Here is a 15,132-nt window from a genome sequence, read left to right on the forward strand (position 1 = left end):
TATATTCGGCAAGGCACAACAACAAGGTCTGACTGCATTGCAACTTTTAAAAAATATAAAAATTAATATGAAAATTAGTTAATAGTTATTAGTTACATCAATAAAACAATGTTGAAACTCACAGTAACACTGCCAAGGATTTCTAACAGATTAGCAGTTCTTGGCAGACTTGATGGGTCGCCCAATAAATTTTTCCAAAAGCACTGTAAAACTTCCTGCAGAGTTATCTCATCTGCTGCCTATCATCAGACAGAACAAAAATGCTGTTAATAAGAGTTAGGTTTGATTTATTTGGCATTCCCTTTTTTGCCCAGTAAAGCTTCAACTTTTTTGGAATGAGTGACCCCAAGAGGAATGACATGCTTTCCCTTTGTATGCCTGCCAACTTTTTCTGGGTCAAAGGCGTAAGATTTTTATCCAGCGAGTGCCAGGATTTCCGAAGACAATACGACCATGTCCGATGTTTTCTAAAGACGTCCGAAGTATTCCGAAGACATTTCGAACATATCCCGATCCCAGTCCGCGGACGTGTTTGCTAAACACGACTTCGTTCCCAATGCTTTTCTTGTCAAAACTCTGAGATTTCAAGAAAGTATCGTCATTTACTCTTTTAACATGGATTTCTCGTTTCTCACATTGGTTTGAGTTTAGATATTTTGGGAAAAAGTGTCGGTTATGGTTGTAATAACTCACATTTATCAACTAGGCGTGAGAAATTGGTTCGTAAGCGTGAGTTGGCGTGAGATCGAAGTTTTCGACTCGCAGGCGTGAAACTCACGCCTAAGGCGTGAGAGTTGGCAGGTATACCTTTGTCAATTTAGTTCTTAAAAAACAATTTAGTTCTTATTTTTAGTATCACTAGGTAACTTAATAACATAGCAAACAGAGCCACGTAATCAAATTCAGTATACATAAGGGCAGTGCACACTGGTAGCGTGAGCAAATTGCTTCAGCAGAAAAATCATTTTCTGGCATGGGTTTTGATATACATTTTCACCAGCAATATTATAAAACAATATTATTGTTTCATGCTTTAAGCTGTGCGCTATCGTGTTATGATGCACTTGGGAAGTTTGGAGAGCACTGTATAGGCTAGAGTTGTTCTTAACTGTCACCTTGAGCAACTCTTATGTTTCTTTTGTGTCCCCTTATTAAACTTCCCGTGTCCACCATAATTTGATAGTGCACACTAAAGCATAAACCAATTGTTTAAATTGGAAGCTCCTGTTTATTTGAAGGTCTTTATATGATCTTTCACATTTAATAAAACACACAGCACTTTTAATCCCCATTCTGTAAATATGTATAATTTATGACACCATGCTATTTACAGTATGTAAATACAAACCCAGCTAAAAAGTAAATGAAAGTTGATCATCAGAATCCAATTGGTCAATTCATGGCTGTCCAAAAACGATTTCAATTTATAATGGCCAGGCATTGACTAAACCAGAATCACAGAAACCAACTCTAGGATGTAAAGCAAGCTTTTTTCTCTCTTCAAACTTTAAGATTCAGAAAACTTTAGAATAATGTATCAGCATTGACTTTTAGAGTTAAAATCCCCAGAATGTCACTTACCATTTCTTTTTCCTTTAAAAGTGTGAATAAAACTTTGATTCTTGCTGCTCCATAAAGATTCAAACAAATCCAAACAATTGGAAAAGAAATTGGTAGAAGTGGCAACACAGCGTAACCCTGTAAAGGCACGTGTATTATAAGTTAAATAAATGAAGTATAAACCTTAAAAAATTCTCCATACATGTTAGATATGAGATGTGGATAGCCAATAAGGCATGTTGTGGCCAGTTGGCTTTAATCATATACAACAAGCATGAGTTGGATAATTTTTTTATTTACAATGACCACAAAATATTGGGAAATCTTGCTGATTTTATTTTGTCAAAAAAATCTCGATGATTTGGTAAGTGCAGAATGCAATATGGAACAATTGAAAGTATGATGTTTTATATATGTTCGTGTTTATTTGCTTTACTTTACTTTCGGAAAAACTGTTCACAGGCTACTTGTATTCTTTCCTAGGTGTTCCTTACGTTAATCTTTGCAAACGTAACACGACACTTTCGTTCGTTTGTAACAAAATACTTTTGTTTTCCTTGAAAATGCCGTAACATGAAACTCTTGTTTTTTGTTTGTTTTACGGCGACATCGATGACATTTGTTTAATTTAATTAAGTTACGGTTTAAACTGCACGAAAGACGATTCTCAAAACTAAAGAACAAATCTAATCAAAAAACATCTTTTTCGAAAGGGTTTTTAAAACGCAGTACAGCTAGGATATTTGTTTCCTGGTTATCAGGTGTTCACGCCGAAAATCCCGGTGCAAGTTTTTGCATACCTAATTACGATTTACGAAAGCGCTGTGAACACGTCACACGCTCACTCAAGCATGAAGCCGAGAAGCACGTAGTGTGAAGATTTCTTTCAAGAAATGTCGGAACCGTCACGAAAGCATGTTCAAACACTAAAGCGGCAGAGGTTTTACAAAATAAAACGGAGGTTAGTTCAACCGATGGAGAACAAATAAAAGGAAAGGAAGTGACGGATGTAACATGATATTGTTGTTTTTTTCTCGCAGATCGCTGTGATGCCTTTTAAGTCTAATTAAATTAACGCCACGGATTCTACAGGAATTCAACCGCATTGAAAAGCACACCACGTTAGGCTTTAATACAAAATTTCTAAACACGTCACTGTTATTTTAATTTTCGATAGCTTGAATTTCAGTTTGTTATTGAAACAGCAAACGAGATACTTTTGTTTTTGTCAAAAACATGTAACATACTTTTGTTTTTGTCAAAAACGGATGTAACATGATGTTTATGGTAACGTGATTTATTTTCTGCAAAGAAGGCGACATTGATTATAACACAGATGTTATCAGGTTATCAATTAATTATGAGATGCTAGATCACCTTTTCTAAGAAAACAGCATTGCCATATCAAGAAATATTTCACATGATCTGCTATGACGCCTTACTGTCTAATTCAATTAATTTGTGGTTTTAACTTGGGGCCACGGAGTCTACACGAATCCTTCTGCAGAAGAAAAACGCAATGTTCGTGATGAAGACTGATCTGCGCATGCGTTTAGCACAAAGTATTTTTTCCAGAAAGAATTGTACCACAAGGAGAGCATAGTGCTTTCTGAAACAAATATATACCTTGAGTTCTTCAATTGTAAGTATCGTAATGGACTCCCCGATTTACCAAGGGCACACGGTCAGGTGCTCTCCATCCCCTCCCCCTTTACAGAAATAATTAATTAATTGATATTAATTAATTAATTGGTGATTAAAAGTTTACACCGCGTTAGCGGTTTAGTGGCTTAGTGGTTTAGTGGTTTAGTGGTTTAGTGGTTTAGGGGTTTAGCAAACGCCAACCCACCAAACCATCACAATAGTGCATTCTGCACTAAAAAGACCAGAAGATGATTTTTGTCCACCTTTTTAGCCGGGCATGGTATTATGGTATTATCCATTGACAGCAAAGCCAATCAAAACTCTGGAAATACATTAACCACTGCTCCAGTTTTAAATATAACCCTTCTTTTCTGCAGACAACTGGTGAGTTCTATGGTCTGTAAATTACTCTGACCTGTAAACACAGTTCTGATGTTCAAAGCTTTGCTCTTAGAATAATTGCAGGGTGCCCGAAGGTTCCTCTGTAAGAGATCTTGGGTGCCCGGCTCTTAAAAGCTTTCATGATAAAAAATTATACAGGTCACCCAAAGACAAACGTAAGACCCCTGTGGCACCCAGGCTCTGGTAGAGCACAGCCCTGATGTTGTCAGCAAATGATTCCAGAGGGTTCTTACGCATGATTTCTTTCCTTGTCTATTTCACTATCAAACAATGATTTACTTTGTGCCTCAGGTCTAATCCTGTTCCTCAGGATTATAAGTGATCATAGCTTAATTTTCAAGACAATAATACATTACAATGCGATTTGAATCACCTGAAGTAAAAGAATCATTTCACTCCAATGGCCTGAGTCATTTTTAAGAAAAATTGTTCTGTGAATATTAACTGTCAAAGACAACACCTTGAAAAGGACAATGACAAAAACGTTAGTTAAAACAGAACAGCAACAGGATGTAAATAGTACAATAATTACAGGGCTGCAAATAACAGTCCGTCATCGGACATTGGCTCACCAAAATTTGCTCATGATCATGTCCGATGAAATCCAAATTGATTGTCCGAACATGATGTCCGGACAATTTTTGAACATAAATCATAAGTGATAACTTGTAATTGGCCTTTTGTTTTTGGTGATGTCCGACCACAATTTTGTTTTGTCTGACCAAGATGGTGTCTTAGTAGGACATACGTCCTTTCAAGTAAAAAAAATTATTTGCAGGCCTGTAATTATCACAAATTCTGAAATTAATGCCTCTGATTGCCTCTCTCTGGTACTAATACTTACACTTGACTGCCATCAATTGAAACTAATACTTTCACTTTTTGTAAACACGGTTCTGTAAATTTCTAAGATAGAGGGTAGCCTGCGAGAGCATCCATTTTTTTGGCTTTTGTTTCACTACTCTGCAGCATGAACAATGGATGAAAACCCATCTGCTTTCCCAGCCTAGATAGAGAGCCACTTGTTTACCAGTTCATAATCTTATGTGTCACCCTCTCTAAAAAAAAATGCTTGCTTAATGGTTTAACACAAAGTTCTAAATAACAACCAATCATACTGGATCTCACTAGTGTTGCACTGCATGTCATCAATGATAGAAAAACTTTTCTTCAGCTTGTATCACAATCTTGTTCCCACAGCCTGTGTTCCCCTTGACCAGCGGTTGGGAAACTTACCGGCTCTGGACAAATCCAAAACCGGAACCAGGAAATCCTGGTTCAAATGATGGTGAAGTGAACAAGTTTTCAACAGCCAATCAGATTCAGTCGCCTTTGTGGGGGGCTTTCAGATTAGCTCAGAGGTCCTGTTCCCTGGCACAGACCAGAAAGGTCACGGCCTCTGGGGACAAGATTGCTATGTATCAATAGACATCTTCCTCACAAGGAAAGGAACTATATGCATGCATGACATGTCTGTATGTTTGCTTCTGCTACTACACCAATGAAAATAGCATACAGGGACATACAAGGAAACTTACCACAATTACAAAGAGTAGTTTCTTGTCTATAATAGTACTTGTAATATAATGCATTTCATTTCCAACAATGCTTATTGGCCTCTTCAAAGAGCTGTCCAAAATTTTTCTGCCAGATAATAAAAACAAGTCACCTTTCCAGAAATTTCATGTTTACTGTTATAATTCTTACTGATTTACAGAACTTTCTCCTGTCCAATTCTTCCAGTAATCTAAAACTCTTACTAGCTACTTAATTGTACCTCAGATTTAATTTGAATGGTGTTTCCATCACAAGAAACTTCTCTCTTGGGTGAGGCTGGGATGACTGTATGCCAGTTCCTTTACTACCATCTACTGCAGGAGATAAAATCGGAATATGAACAATGAACATGAACAACGATCACAAACAATAGCACTAATTTTGAGGGAAATAAACTAAACAGAACATAGCTTTGAACACCAAAAGCCATGATCTGATTGGTAGTATAGCAGCCTTAGTAAGCTTGTAATTCCACAGGTCCTCTAATGTAGCAGTTGCTATTGTTTTTAGGGCTAGGGGCATTGCTCCTGTTGTTTGTTCTATTGTTTTCTCGAAGGGTAGCGATCCATTCATGTGAGACCTTGCGAGAACTGCTACATGACCTGATCTGATTGGCAAAACACGAATAATTAATGCATATTTTCCTGGTTTCATTGTTCTGACAAACAAAAGGTTTCTTTTGCTTTCTGTTCATCAAAAAACTCCTAAAGGTGCTGCCAGGAAAAAAACAATTTTTTTGTACACGTTGTGAACACTTGTAAACAAACCTGCAGGCAAATTTGGAGTTGTTTTGGCAATATATTGTGCAATTTTAGCCAAAAATCACTACCATCCCTTTTCCACCAAATCCTTCAATTTTACTTTTCTGCTGGTAGTGTGCTTTCCGTAAACATTTGAAACATTTGCAGTATTGCAAACAATACTGACCAAAATACAACAACTCACAAAACAATGGTTAAAAAGTGTGTGGTCATTTGTGTTTGGTTCCCAAAGTAGTTCCCAAATTTGTGAATATGTCATACTGACCAACCATATCAGATTCATGAAATTTTAATATGCCAATCACAATTATTATATTTCTTTCAGCTTTTGGTGTATAACAAAACTGACCTAGCCCTATGGGAGAATAAGGAGTTTTTTTTTCTTAATGTTCAGCTCAGTTCCATCTCAGGGAACATTGAACAAAATCAGTTTACTGATTGTCTTGGGGCTTATTGTCAGATCAACCAAATTTTCAGAGCGATTTTCTTTTTTTTTTTACTTGAGTATTGAAAGTACTTCACATTTTCTTCAATGGTTTTGCATTACCACGCTTTGTGATTGGTTTAAAAAACTGGCAGTACTTTCTTGACCAATCAAAAGTGAAACCAAAACCAACCGTGACTCACTTGCGCACAATTTTCCACGTTTCGCCCAATCAACATGTATTTACAGCTATACTTCGAGTTTTAATTAGTTCTAATTGACTGTGAGTTGTGTCTTTTATGATTGGCAAGAGTGATTTCTTTGGTTTTGGTTTTACGACACTCAATTGAAAACCACTCTATCATGCTTACCAGAAGTGTTTTGTGTTATAGGGTGAAAAACTTGACCCTCTTCAAGGACACGTAGAGACCCTTTACTTGGTGATTCTGGGGAAAGCTGTTCATAAATAAACAAAAATATTTATAGTTGTATAAAAAAAATTCAGTAAATAACAAAATCAAATGCATGCTCAAACAAAGTATTTTCCCTTCAAGTTCAGTTTGCTAGAACAAATTAATCAGCTTTTATGAACAGCTATAAAAATTTAAATTTAAGTAATTATATTGAGGTTCAATTTTAAGTTTGGTTTGAAGATTAATTATTTGATAATAAGTATTTTCCTATGTTCAAATAATGAAAATGAACATGTAACAAAAGGGAAATAGAAATCAATTTGGTTTTCTTGTCTGACCAAACTACTGACCTGACTTGCATGTACTCAGACATGCACATATTAAGGAAAATACAGTTGCAGCTCTCCTTACAACCACTCTCGTAAGTGACAGTAGTCCTCTTATGAGAGAAGTCATGGTTGCCACAGACATCAGTTTTCAAAGTTCCCTGACTTTTCCCTAATAAAAATCTAATTTTCCTGAGATCACATTGACCTGAAATATTTCTTCCAGTCTTCAACAGTATTACATCAATTTTAACTGACTTTTCTTCTATATGTCAATTTTCCCTGACTCAAAAAAAAAAAATTCCCTGACTTTGTCCTGACCTTGAAGAATTTTATTTTCCCCTGACCATTTCCTGACCTGCAGCAACCCTGTAAGTTGTGTGAGCCTTGCCAAACAGATGTTTTAGTACAGCAATGTGGACTACTGACTTGGCTCATGGCACACTTAGACTATTCCTTATTACCATTGAACAGATCTAGATATCCCTTGCTATTTACCTGTTGCACTTGTGCGGGGGCTGAGTGACCTGGGCCTAGTACCACTACATCTCCACGAACGAGAAGGTTGCATGGTACGCTGACCAGTTCATTGTCTCTGTAGGCATGCACAAGTGAGATGGATGGCGAGGGAGGGGTGCAGGGATCTATGTAATCTGACGGCATCCAGCTGCAACAAGCTATGAGAAGAAAGTCGGGAATCTTCTGTATCACCCATTAGCACTGTTCGTACTCAGAACTTGGGATCTATATTATTTATATATTTATATTGTACAGCAGAGCAGTGAAAAGTACTTTCGCCTTCGTCCGTTTGTTTAATATGACCGTAAAACCTTCAGACCAACTACTAAACCAACCGAGCTCATCATGCAGGTTGCAGGTAGCTTAGGGAAGTAGTCAAAACAAGTTAAGTTTACTCAAGTAGGGCCCACCTACATGCAGTGTGGCTTGGAGGGTGAGGGCGGGGTAGGTAGGCAAAGTCTGTGTGGAGCCAAGTGGCCCATACAACCTGGGCATATCCCAGTTTCTTTAGCATCAAGCGACTAGGAGTATTTCTACTCCCCCTGGATGGGATGCTAGTCCATCGCAGAGTTACCCCCAGCATGAAATTGGCTGGTACCCATTTAAACACCTGGGTGGAGTGAGGCACTGTGAGAGTAAAGTTTTTTGCCCAAGAACATGATGCAGTGACCCCAGCAGGGCTTGAACAAGGACTGCTCGATCTGGAGTCCAGTGCGCTAACCATTAGGTCATTTGGGGGGGGGGGCACAAAAATGATTACCTTTCTGACATCAATGATCCTCATGGACAAAATTTATTGGTCTCAAAATTTGAGAGGGACATTAATTTTTTTGTTTGCATGAACGTTTATTGCTCTTAAAACACAGAGAGGTTTAAATCTTGTTTCTCATTTGACTACTGCTCACAGAATGTAGGCTATACAAGCAAGACACCATCAGTAAAGGTGGGGCCTGGGAGTTTTTATTTTGAAAGTTCTTATTAAAAGACTTCAGACGAATGTTGCCTTAAGGGGTTCCAGGACTGAAAATTGGACCTGTAAAGATACCTCCAAGGAGAGCTAGTCCCGGCTTACCATCACAGTTGCTTAACAGTTCCTGGGCACTTCTAAACATCTCTGTTCTTCTCAGTCTCTCTTCTCGTGCACACAAGGCCAGATTGACAGCTGTCAGCAACAGAACTATGATCCCTTCAATCAGTGGAAGACTGGAGCTGAAAAAAAATTAAGATGACATTCAAGCAATACAGGTAAAAATAAAGTTACCAAAGAGATCTCATAGCATGGTAACAGCTGGAGCACAGCTAACAAAACCTACCAGCACTTTAGCTCTCAAGCTGACCCTGCCAGAGAAAAATGGATTTGAAATGATCTACATTTCAGTTATAACGTATGTTTTGCGCCAATTTAAAACAAAATGGCGCATGTTTTAAACATTTTTATGAGGTTTTGAGTTTTAGAGTTTTAGAACGCTTTAGAGTTTTATCACGGGGTCACTAAGACAAATGAATTTCAGTGAGATGTTTCAAATAGTATATAAAATGTTACCGAACTATAAGTAGATTTTTGGTACTTAATTTTTTGCACTCATTGCTTGAACTTTCAGCAGAATCCATCTTAATGTACCTGTCAGTGTAATGAAGTGGACCCAAAGTGATAGAGGAGTTTCACAACTCCAGGCGATTTTGGTATGAGATACTGGGTAGTGAAATAAGATAGCTGGGTAGATCAGAATAATTACATATTGGAGTTATTATGATGAGAATGATCAAATCCAAATTTGTGATTCTACTCCATCTTCATGGAATGCTTGTCACATCACATGATTACCCCCAGCATTTTATTTGCCAGCACCCATTTATACACCTGGATGGTGAGAGTTACATCATTCAGCGACTGTACCTCCTGTTTACTGGTAAAACCTAGAACTTTAAGTGTATAGACTCACTTCCGTGTTGTGTCAGCCAAGGCATATGACAGAATCATCACTAAAAACTCAAGAAGGAGAAACGCAAGGCTGATAAAGCTGATTGGCAAGTGATGATTAACACTCAGTGCATTCCACAGATCCCTTCTCCAGGTACATCTGTTAGCTGCTGTAAAAGTTGTTAACTCCTCTTGAATGACATCAAAAAGTCTCTTAAATGCCTCCTGAGAACTGAGCCCAAGTGATCCATCATCTTCTCTCTTTAACACAATAACAAATCTGTCACCAATATGTTTATAAATATCTTTTAATAATCTTTCGGCACTGGGAAGCAGGGGTCAAAGTTGTAAACACCTGGTTGGAACAATGTGGGATGCAAGGAATGACACACAAACGGCCTATGAAATCACTGTCCCCAAAAGCATTTCTCTGGGACCAAGTGAACTGCGCTGCAGCTTATAATTTTATTTCATTAATTTTTAAGAATTCATTGCTTGTCAATAATGAGGCCCTTCCAGGGAGGATCCCAGGTTGACGTTTTCTTGCACTTTCCTTCGCTGTCAGTAGTTGAATTGAAGGAAAATCGCTTGTCCTTGTCGAAATTTTAGTTTTTCCAAAAGGGTTTTCATTTGTTGCGATTTTTTTATATACATGTGCTGTTGCTACTTTTTGTGCTTGCTTGTTGGAATTTACCCTGGGACCTCAATAATATTCATTTCCAGACTCCAGACTATTTTATTTTCAAGCCCCCAGAGAGCCCAGATTATTGATAGAAGTTATACTGTGTTTTTGACAAACAATAAAGCTTACCTCTTGAACTTCGTAAAGAATCTCCAGTGTGTCCATGTCAATTTCACCCGCACTCTCTCCCTACAAGTGCCAAATTGAAATCAAAATTTACAAACAACTACAGCAACATTTTAACAGTATTTGCCACTTATCATAGTTTTTTAATAAATTAATTTAAAATTTGATTTTTGACATCTTTTTTCACAGCAGCCTTCTGATAAGTTTTCTTTGTTTCAACCAGAGTTGTCATGGCAAATCAATCAGCACATTATGGCAACTGTCAATGCTAGCACTTGGATACTATTAGAACCTTTTCAGCAAAGTTGTCAGAAATTACTAAGCAATTATTTTTAGCAAGAACAAAATTGCTGCCTGGCCCATTATGGCAATTGACAGCCGACATAGCTTGTGTACAAAAACAGACAATAAGTCTGTTCTCCTCAAGAAGCAGTGTAAAATGCAGACTGCAGAACAGTGTTTGCTACGTTCTCCCATCCATTAATGTTTGCGGCGAAACAGCGAGGGGCAATGGTCTGCAGTCCAAATTCATTTTACACCAATTATCAAACATCACTTGCACTTTATCAACATGAAAAACATATCATACCAGTCCTTCCCGTCTTCGCCAACTCCATGATCGCCGTACCTCTGACGCAGCAGCCGAACCTTTCGGGTAACTAGTTTTTCTTCCACCATCTGACATGATTCGTGCAGGAGTTCTTGATCGGACGTCAACAAAAGCGAAATGTCATAATCCTTATTTAAAACAGTTCAAGATTAGTCATAATAGAAGGATGTAAAAATATCGAAGCTGTGTGCATCAATGGAGGTGATTTTTCCGAAACATCTTCTCGTTTTTCACGAATAAATATCTCATTTCCCACAGTCGACTGAAAGCCGCCATGATTGAAGTCCCCGCCAAACAAACTCGGTCCAGATTCCCTCGAATCTTGCTGCTTGTTTTGACTCAGGGCGGGAGACAGGGGCGGTAGTGAGTAGAGTGAAACACGATCACCCCTAAAAACGACTGCGTGGGAGGCAAGGCGGGAGCCCTTGCTGTGAGTTACGTTGTGAGCATCCCATACCTGATTTGCGTACCGTATTTACTCGAATAAGCGCCACATTTCGGACAAAAAGGTCAAAAGCTATGTTTTGCAGCCCAAAATGATTGGTTTACTGCTCGCCTATATAGTTTTTCTACCCAAAATTCTTAGAATTCGTATAGTTCGGCGAACTTTGCCGGGACTGCAAGCATAACTTCTCTCTTCCAAATAGACAATCAAAAGGCGCTTCTTTTAGTTAGATTAGATTGTTTGTGGCGTCCAACAATTTTTAAATTAGCGCCACCCCCGAATGAACGCCACACCTGAGGCGCGAAAAATTTAATCAGCACCGCAGCGCTTATTCGAGTAAATACGGGGGGGGGGGGGGGCGGAAAGTCGGAAAATCATATTTTGTCATCGAAACGGGCTAGGAAATGACTGATAACCGGTCTTCTGGGCCAAAAATGTTTCGTGCTCTGGTAACGTTCGAGGCTTGAGCGATGTTGAGTTTTACGGCCGCCAAGAAAATGATTGGTTGAGTGCGCACCAATGCGATCTCAGTCGGAAGTTATTTACATCCAACTATACACAGCCACTATTTTTGCAAACAGCCCAAGGGATTTCCAAAGTGGCTAGGCGGTATCACGGGTTCAAATCTTCATTGGGTGAGAAACCCATTGACGAGCCCAAAGAACGTCTGCGTAGGAGGCTACATTTTATAGGTGTCATTCTCAAATGGTTTGGGGGCGGAGTAATCCCTCCCAGGGTGGAGATTGGAGTCTCCGCCGCAAGGAATTACTCTCCAGCGGGCTTGGGGGGGGGGGGGGGCGAGTAATTCTTCCCCAAAAATTTTTTCCGTTTTTCTGATCATTTTTAAAAAAAAAAATAACTTTATTACTACCTTCCCGACTAAAAAACTACACCCTTTGGGGTGGCACCTACCTTTATGGCTTACGTATGTACAGGGAAGAACCCGCCCGCCCATTTTTTATGAAATAATAATAAGTGTGTGTTTTGTAGTCAGGTCTAACTTTATTTTTGACGTTACAACCTCCATAAAAACAACAAGCTACCGTAAAATTCTGATAAAACGTGTACACTATTTTGATTTGTTTGGAAGGCTTTTTTGTTTCCATGATTGGTTAAAGCAAATTTTGTTAGAACTTCTTACATTATTTGACCCCTTTTCACGGGTTTCTGTTATGTGAAACTGGTATAAAATAAATATAGTGGACAAGGTCAAAGACGGTTCGGATGGGGCAGGATAGGGGCAGGGGGGGGGGAACATCCGGACCCTCTATCAGGCCTGTGGTTTTCTTCTAATTTTATTAAAATAATTATTAACGATATCTGGACACAGTTTATTACCAAACACAAGAGAGGGTTTAAGAGCTGCGTCCTTTACTAGTACAGTTTACATGTACAATGACGTTAAGAAACTACGTAAATTAACATGACTGTGTAATTGCAAGGGACGGGATGGTAGTAAATATAGTTTAAGCAGTGTCTATTACTGAGTACAAGTTTGGACCTTCCCATCCCATTAAATTTTCTTAACAGTTCTCCCTTTCTGTTACTTGGGCACCTGTTGTCAAACGTGGATGAAGCATAATAAAATTTCTCATGATCCCTTTTACTCCAATAAGGGCCCAAGTTCTAACTTAAATAAAAAATTTTAAGGAATTTGGGATTACAGTCAACTCTCTCTTAACCGACACCTCTATAAGACAGACACCTCTTTAAGATGGACACCTGGTGTTGGCCCGGTCCCTGCCGTTTTTCAGTCATTTTACTGAACTAAGCCCCCTATAAGACAGACACCTCTCTAAGATGGACAGTTGGAGCCGGTCCTGACGGTGTCCGTTTAAGACAGAGTTTGCTGTATTTGATAATCCCAAATTCCTTTTTTTTTTTTGCCAAAATATTGAAAAACAAACAGCTAAACAGGGACCAACTGTCATTTGAATGTTTACAAAATAACTCGTAGAAGGATAAAACAAATGTGATAAATTACATTTAAAGGAGTAAATGGGTTAAATAATGCTTATCAACATAATTTTAATCGATAAAAAGACTACACACTTATTTACCAATGATGGGTGTAGTTGACTTGTAAGTCATAATTCCTTTTGAAGGTTTCAAATTTTTTACATCTAGTAAAGGGCTAGCAATACTCCAACATATTCATATTCATAGGTCTGTCTGCTTGTTATTCTGACTAGTTTTGTGGCATAAATCTAATGGCAAGTCTGTGAAATACCCACATTAAAAAATCCCTGCACAATTAGGGCTCTATAAACAATAAGTCAGAACTGGACAGCAGACTGATATATTTGACAACAGAATTCAGTTGTAAATCAGAATTGCCCTGTCAAATTAGTCAATTTAATAAAAAATTATACACTACTGGGGTGGATTTGTGCAAAACTCTAGTGAAAAAGGCCCATTTCACATTCAAAATCACTGGACCGGCCAGTCAGTTCTGACTAATGGTAAGCACCCTTAGAAATACAGAGCTTGGGGTAATTGTTAAAAACAACCATAGAGCAGTTTTCAATTGAGTGTCGTAAAACCAAAACCAAAGTAATTACTCTGGCCAATCACAAAGGCCATAGACAATCCAGTGAACCAATCAAAACACGAAGCAAATACATGTAGCTGGTACGAAGCGCGGGAAAAAGTGCACGAGCGAGTCACGATTGGTTTTGGTTTTAGTTCTTATTGGCTGGGAAAGTGGCGGGAGATTTTAAAGGCAATCACTAAGCGTAGAAATGCAAAACATAAGCAAACGCAATTAACTTTCGACACTCAAGTGAAAACCGCTCTATTGCTGGAAGGGATGCTAGCCTATCGCAGGTTACCCCTCAGCATTTTTGCTTGTTGCCCCAACAGTGCGCAGCTTTCAAATTTGTACTCTTGGGTAGAGAGTGCCACTGTGAGAGTAAAGTGCACTGACCAAGAACACAACACAATAACTCTGGCTAAGGCTTGAATCCAGACCTCTATAGGTCACAGTACCTCCAATTGAGTCACTGTATTGATCACTGCAGTTAACATTTGCGTTGCTTTTGTTATCACCGTTTGCTCAAAGGAAACCTGCAAAATGTTGTTTCCTTCACCCTGACATGATCTTAATTGCACATTTGTTTGGTGAACCGTTTTAGTTTGGATTATCAACCTTTTGGGATTCAGACTTCTAGTCATTGTTCTGCCATCTTAGATTCTATGTCACGATTCCCGCCCCCCTCCCCTTGCTACTTTAATACAACAAAAACAACATAAAAATCTATTCTCTTCTAATGATGGGGGCAACTAATGAAATCATTATTCATAACATCCAATATGACAACTGAACATACTGCAATTAATTTGCTAATTAAACATGGCTTTCCAGCAATTGCTTTTCCCACTTTGTGACCCACAAATGTCAAGTTTAGATAATATTTTCAACACTTTCATGGCAATTTCTTCCAAAAAACATTAGATGTTCTCTTTCAAACTGCCTAATAATTCTCTGAAGAGACTCTTGATGGGATTAAGTTTTATAAGTCTGGAACTTCTCTGTTGCTACTGGGTGTCTGCTGAGCCCATGGCCTGTGAAAAAACAAAACAATGATAGAAGAATTAGTCAACTGATCAATGTGCACAGGTGTACCAGCCTCTGTTTGTTTGGTCACAGATTCCCTTGAAAATTGTGTACATTTCTTCACTAATTGCTTTTGTACTGTAAATATTTAAGTTTTCCACCATTGGCATTATTGGCTGTTTATTT

The 15,132-nt window shown here is 38.4% G+C and overlaps 2 protein-coding genes across 5 annotated transcripts in view; both read right to left on the reverse strand.

Annotated features, from left to right (window-relative positions):
* LOC144632249 (transmembrane protein 94-like) overlaps positions 1-11,228 on the reverse strand; it is a 32,537-nt gene extending 21,309 nt beyond the window's left edge. For 2 of the 3 annotated variants that reach the window (XM_078490842.1, XM_078490841.1), the window contains exons 1-11: positions 10,925-11,228; positions 10,339-10,398; positions 9,550-9,788; positions 8,679-8,815; positions 7,586-7,764; positions 6,720-6,804; positions 5,384-5,477; positions 5,145-5,250; positions 3,980-4,066; positions 1,582-1,698; positions 123-239 (exon numbers count right to left, since the gene is read on the reverse strand). In XM_078490842.1, coding sequence (XP_078346968.1) covers positions 123-239; positions 1,582-1,698; positions 3,980-4,066; positions 5,145-5,250; positions 5,384-5,477; positions 6,720-6,804; positions 7,586-7,764; positions 8,679-8,815; positions 9,550-9,788; positions 10,339-10,398; positions 10,925-11,020 — 1,317 coding nt within the window. In that variant the 5' untranslated portion in view covers positions 11,021-11,228. The remainder of the gene's footprint in view (positions 1-122; positions 240-1,581; positions 1,699-3,979; positions 4,067-5,144; positions 5,251-5,383; positions 5,478-6,719; positions 6,805-7,585; positions 7,765-8,678; positions 8,816-9,549; positions 9,789-10,338; positions 10,399-10,924) is intronic. The other variant, XM_078490843.1, reaches the window with a different exon arrangement.
* A 1,462-nt stretch (positions 11,229-12,690) lies between these two features.
* Positions 12,691-15,132, reverse strand: part of LOC144632326 (Golgi apparatus membrane protein TVP23 homolog B-like) — a 43,700-nt gene continuing 41,258 nt past the window's right edge. The window contains exon 6 of one of the 2 annotated variants that reach the window (XM_078490949.1): positions 12,691-14,954. In XM_078490949.1, coding sequence (XP_078347075.1) covers positions 14,903-14,954 — 52 coding nt within the window. In that variant the 3' untranslated portion in view covers positions 12,691-14,902. The remainder of the gene's footprint in view (positions 14,955-15,132) is intronic. The other variant, XM_078490950.1, reaches the window with a different exon arrangement.

The sequence above is a fragment of the Oculina patagonica genome, chromosome 12 (genome assembly GCF_052425735.1).
Source record: "Oculina patagonica isolate OP01 chromosome 12, crgOcupat, whole genome shotgun sequence".
NCBI lineage: Eukaryota > Metazoa > Cnidaria > Anthozoa > Scleractinia > Oculinidae > Oculina > Oculina patagonica.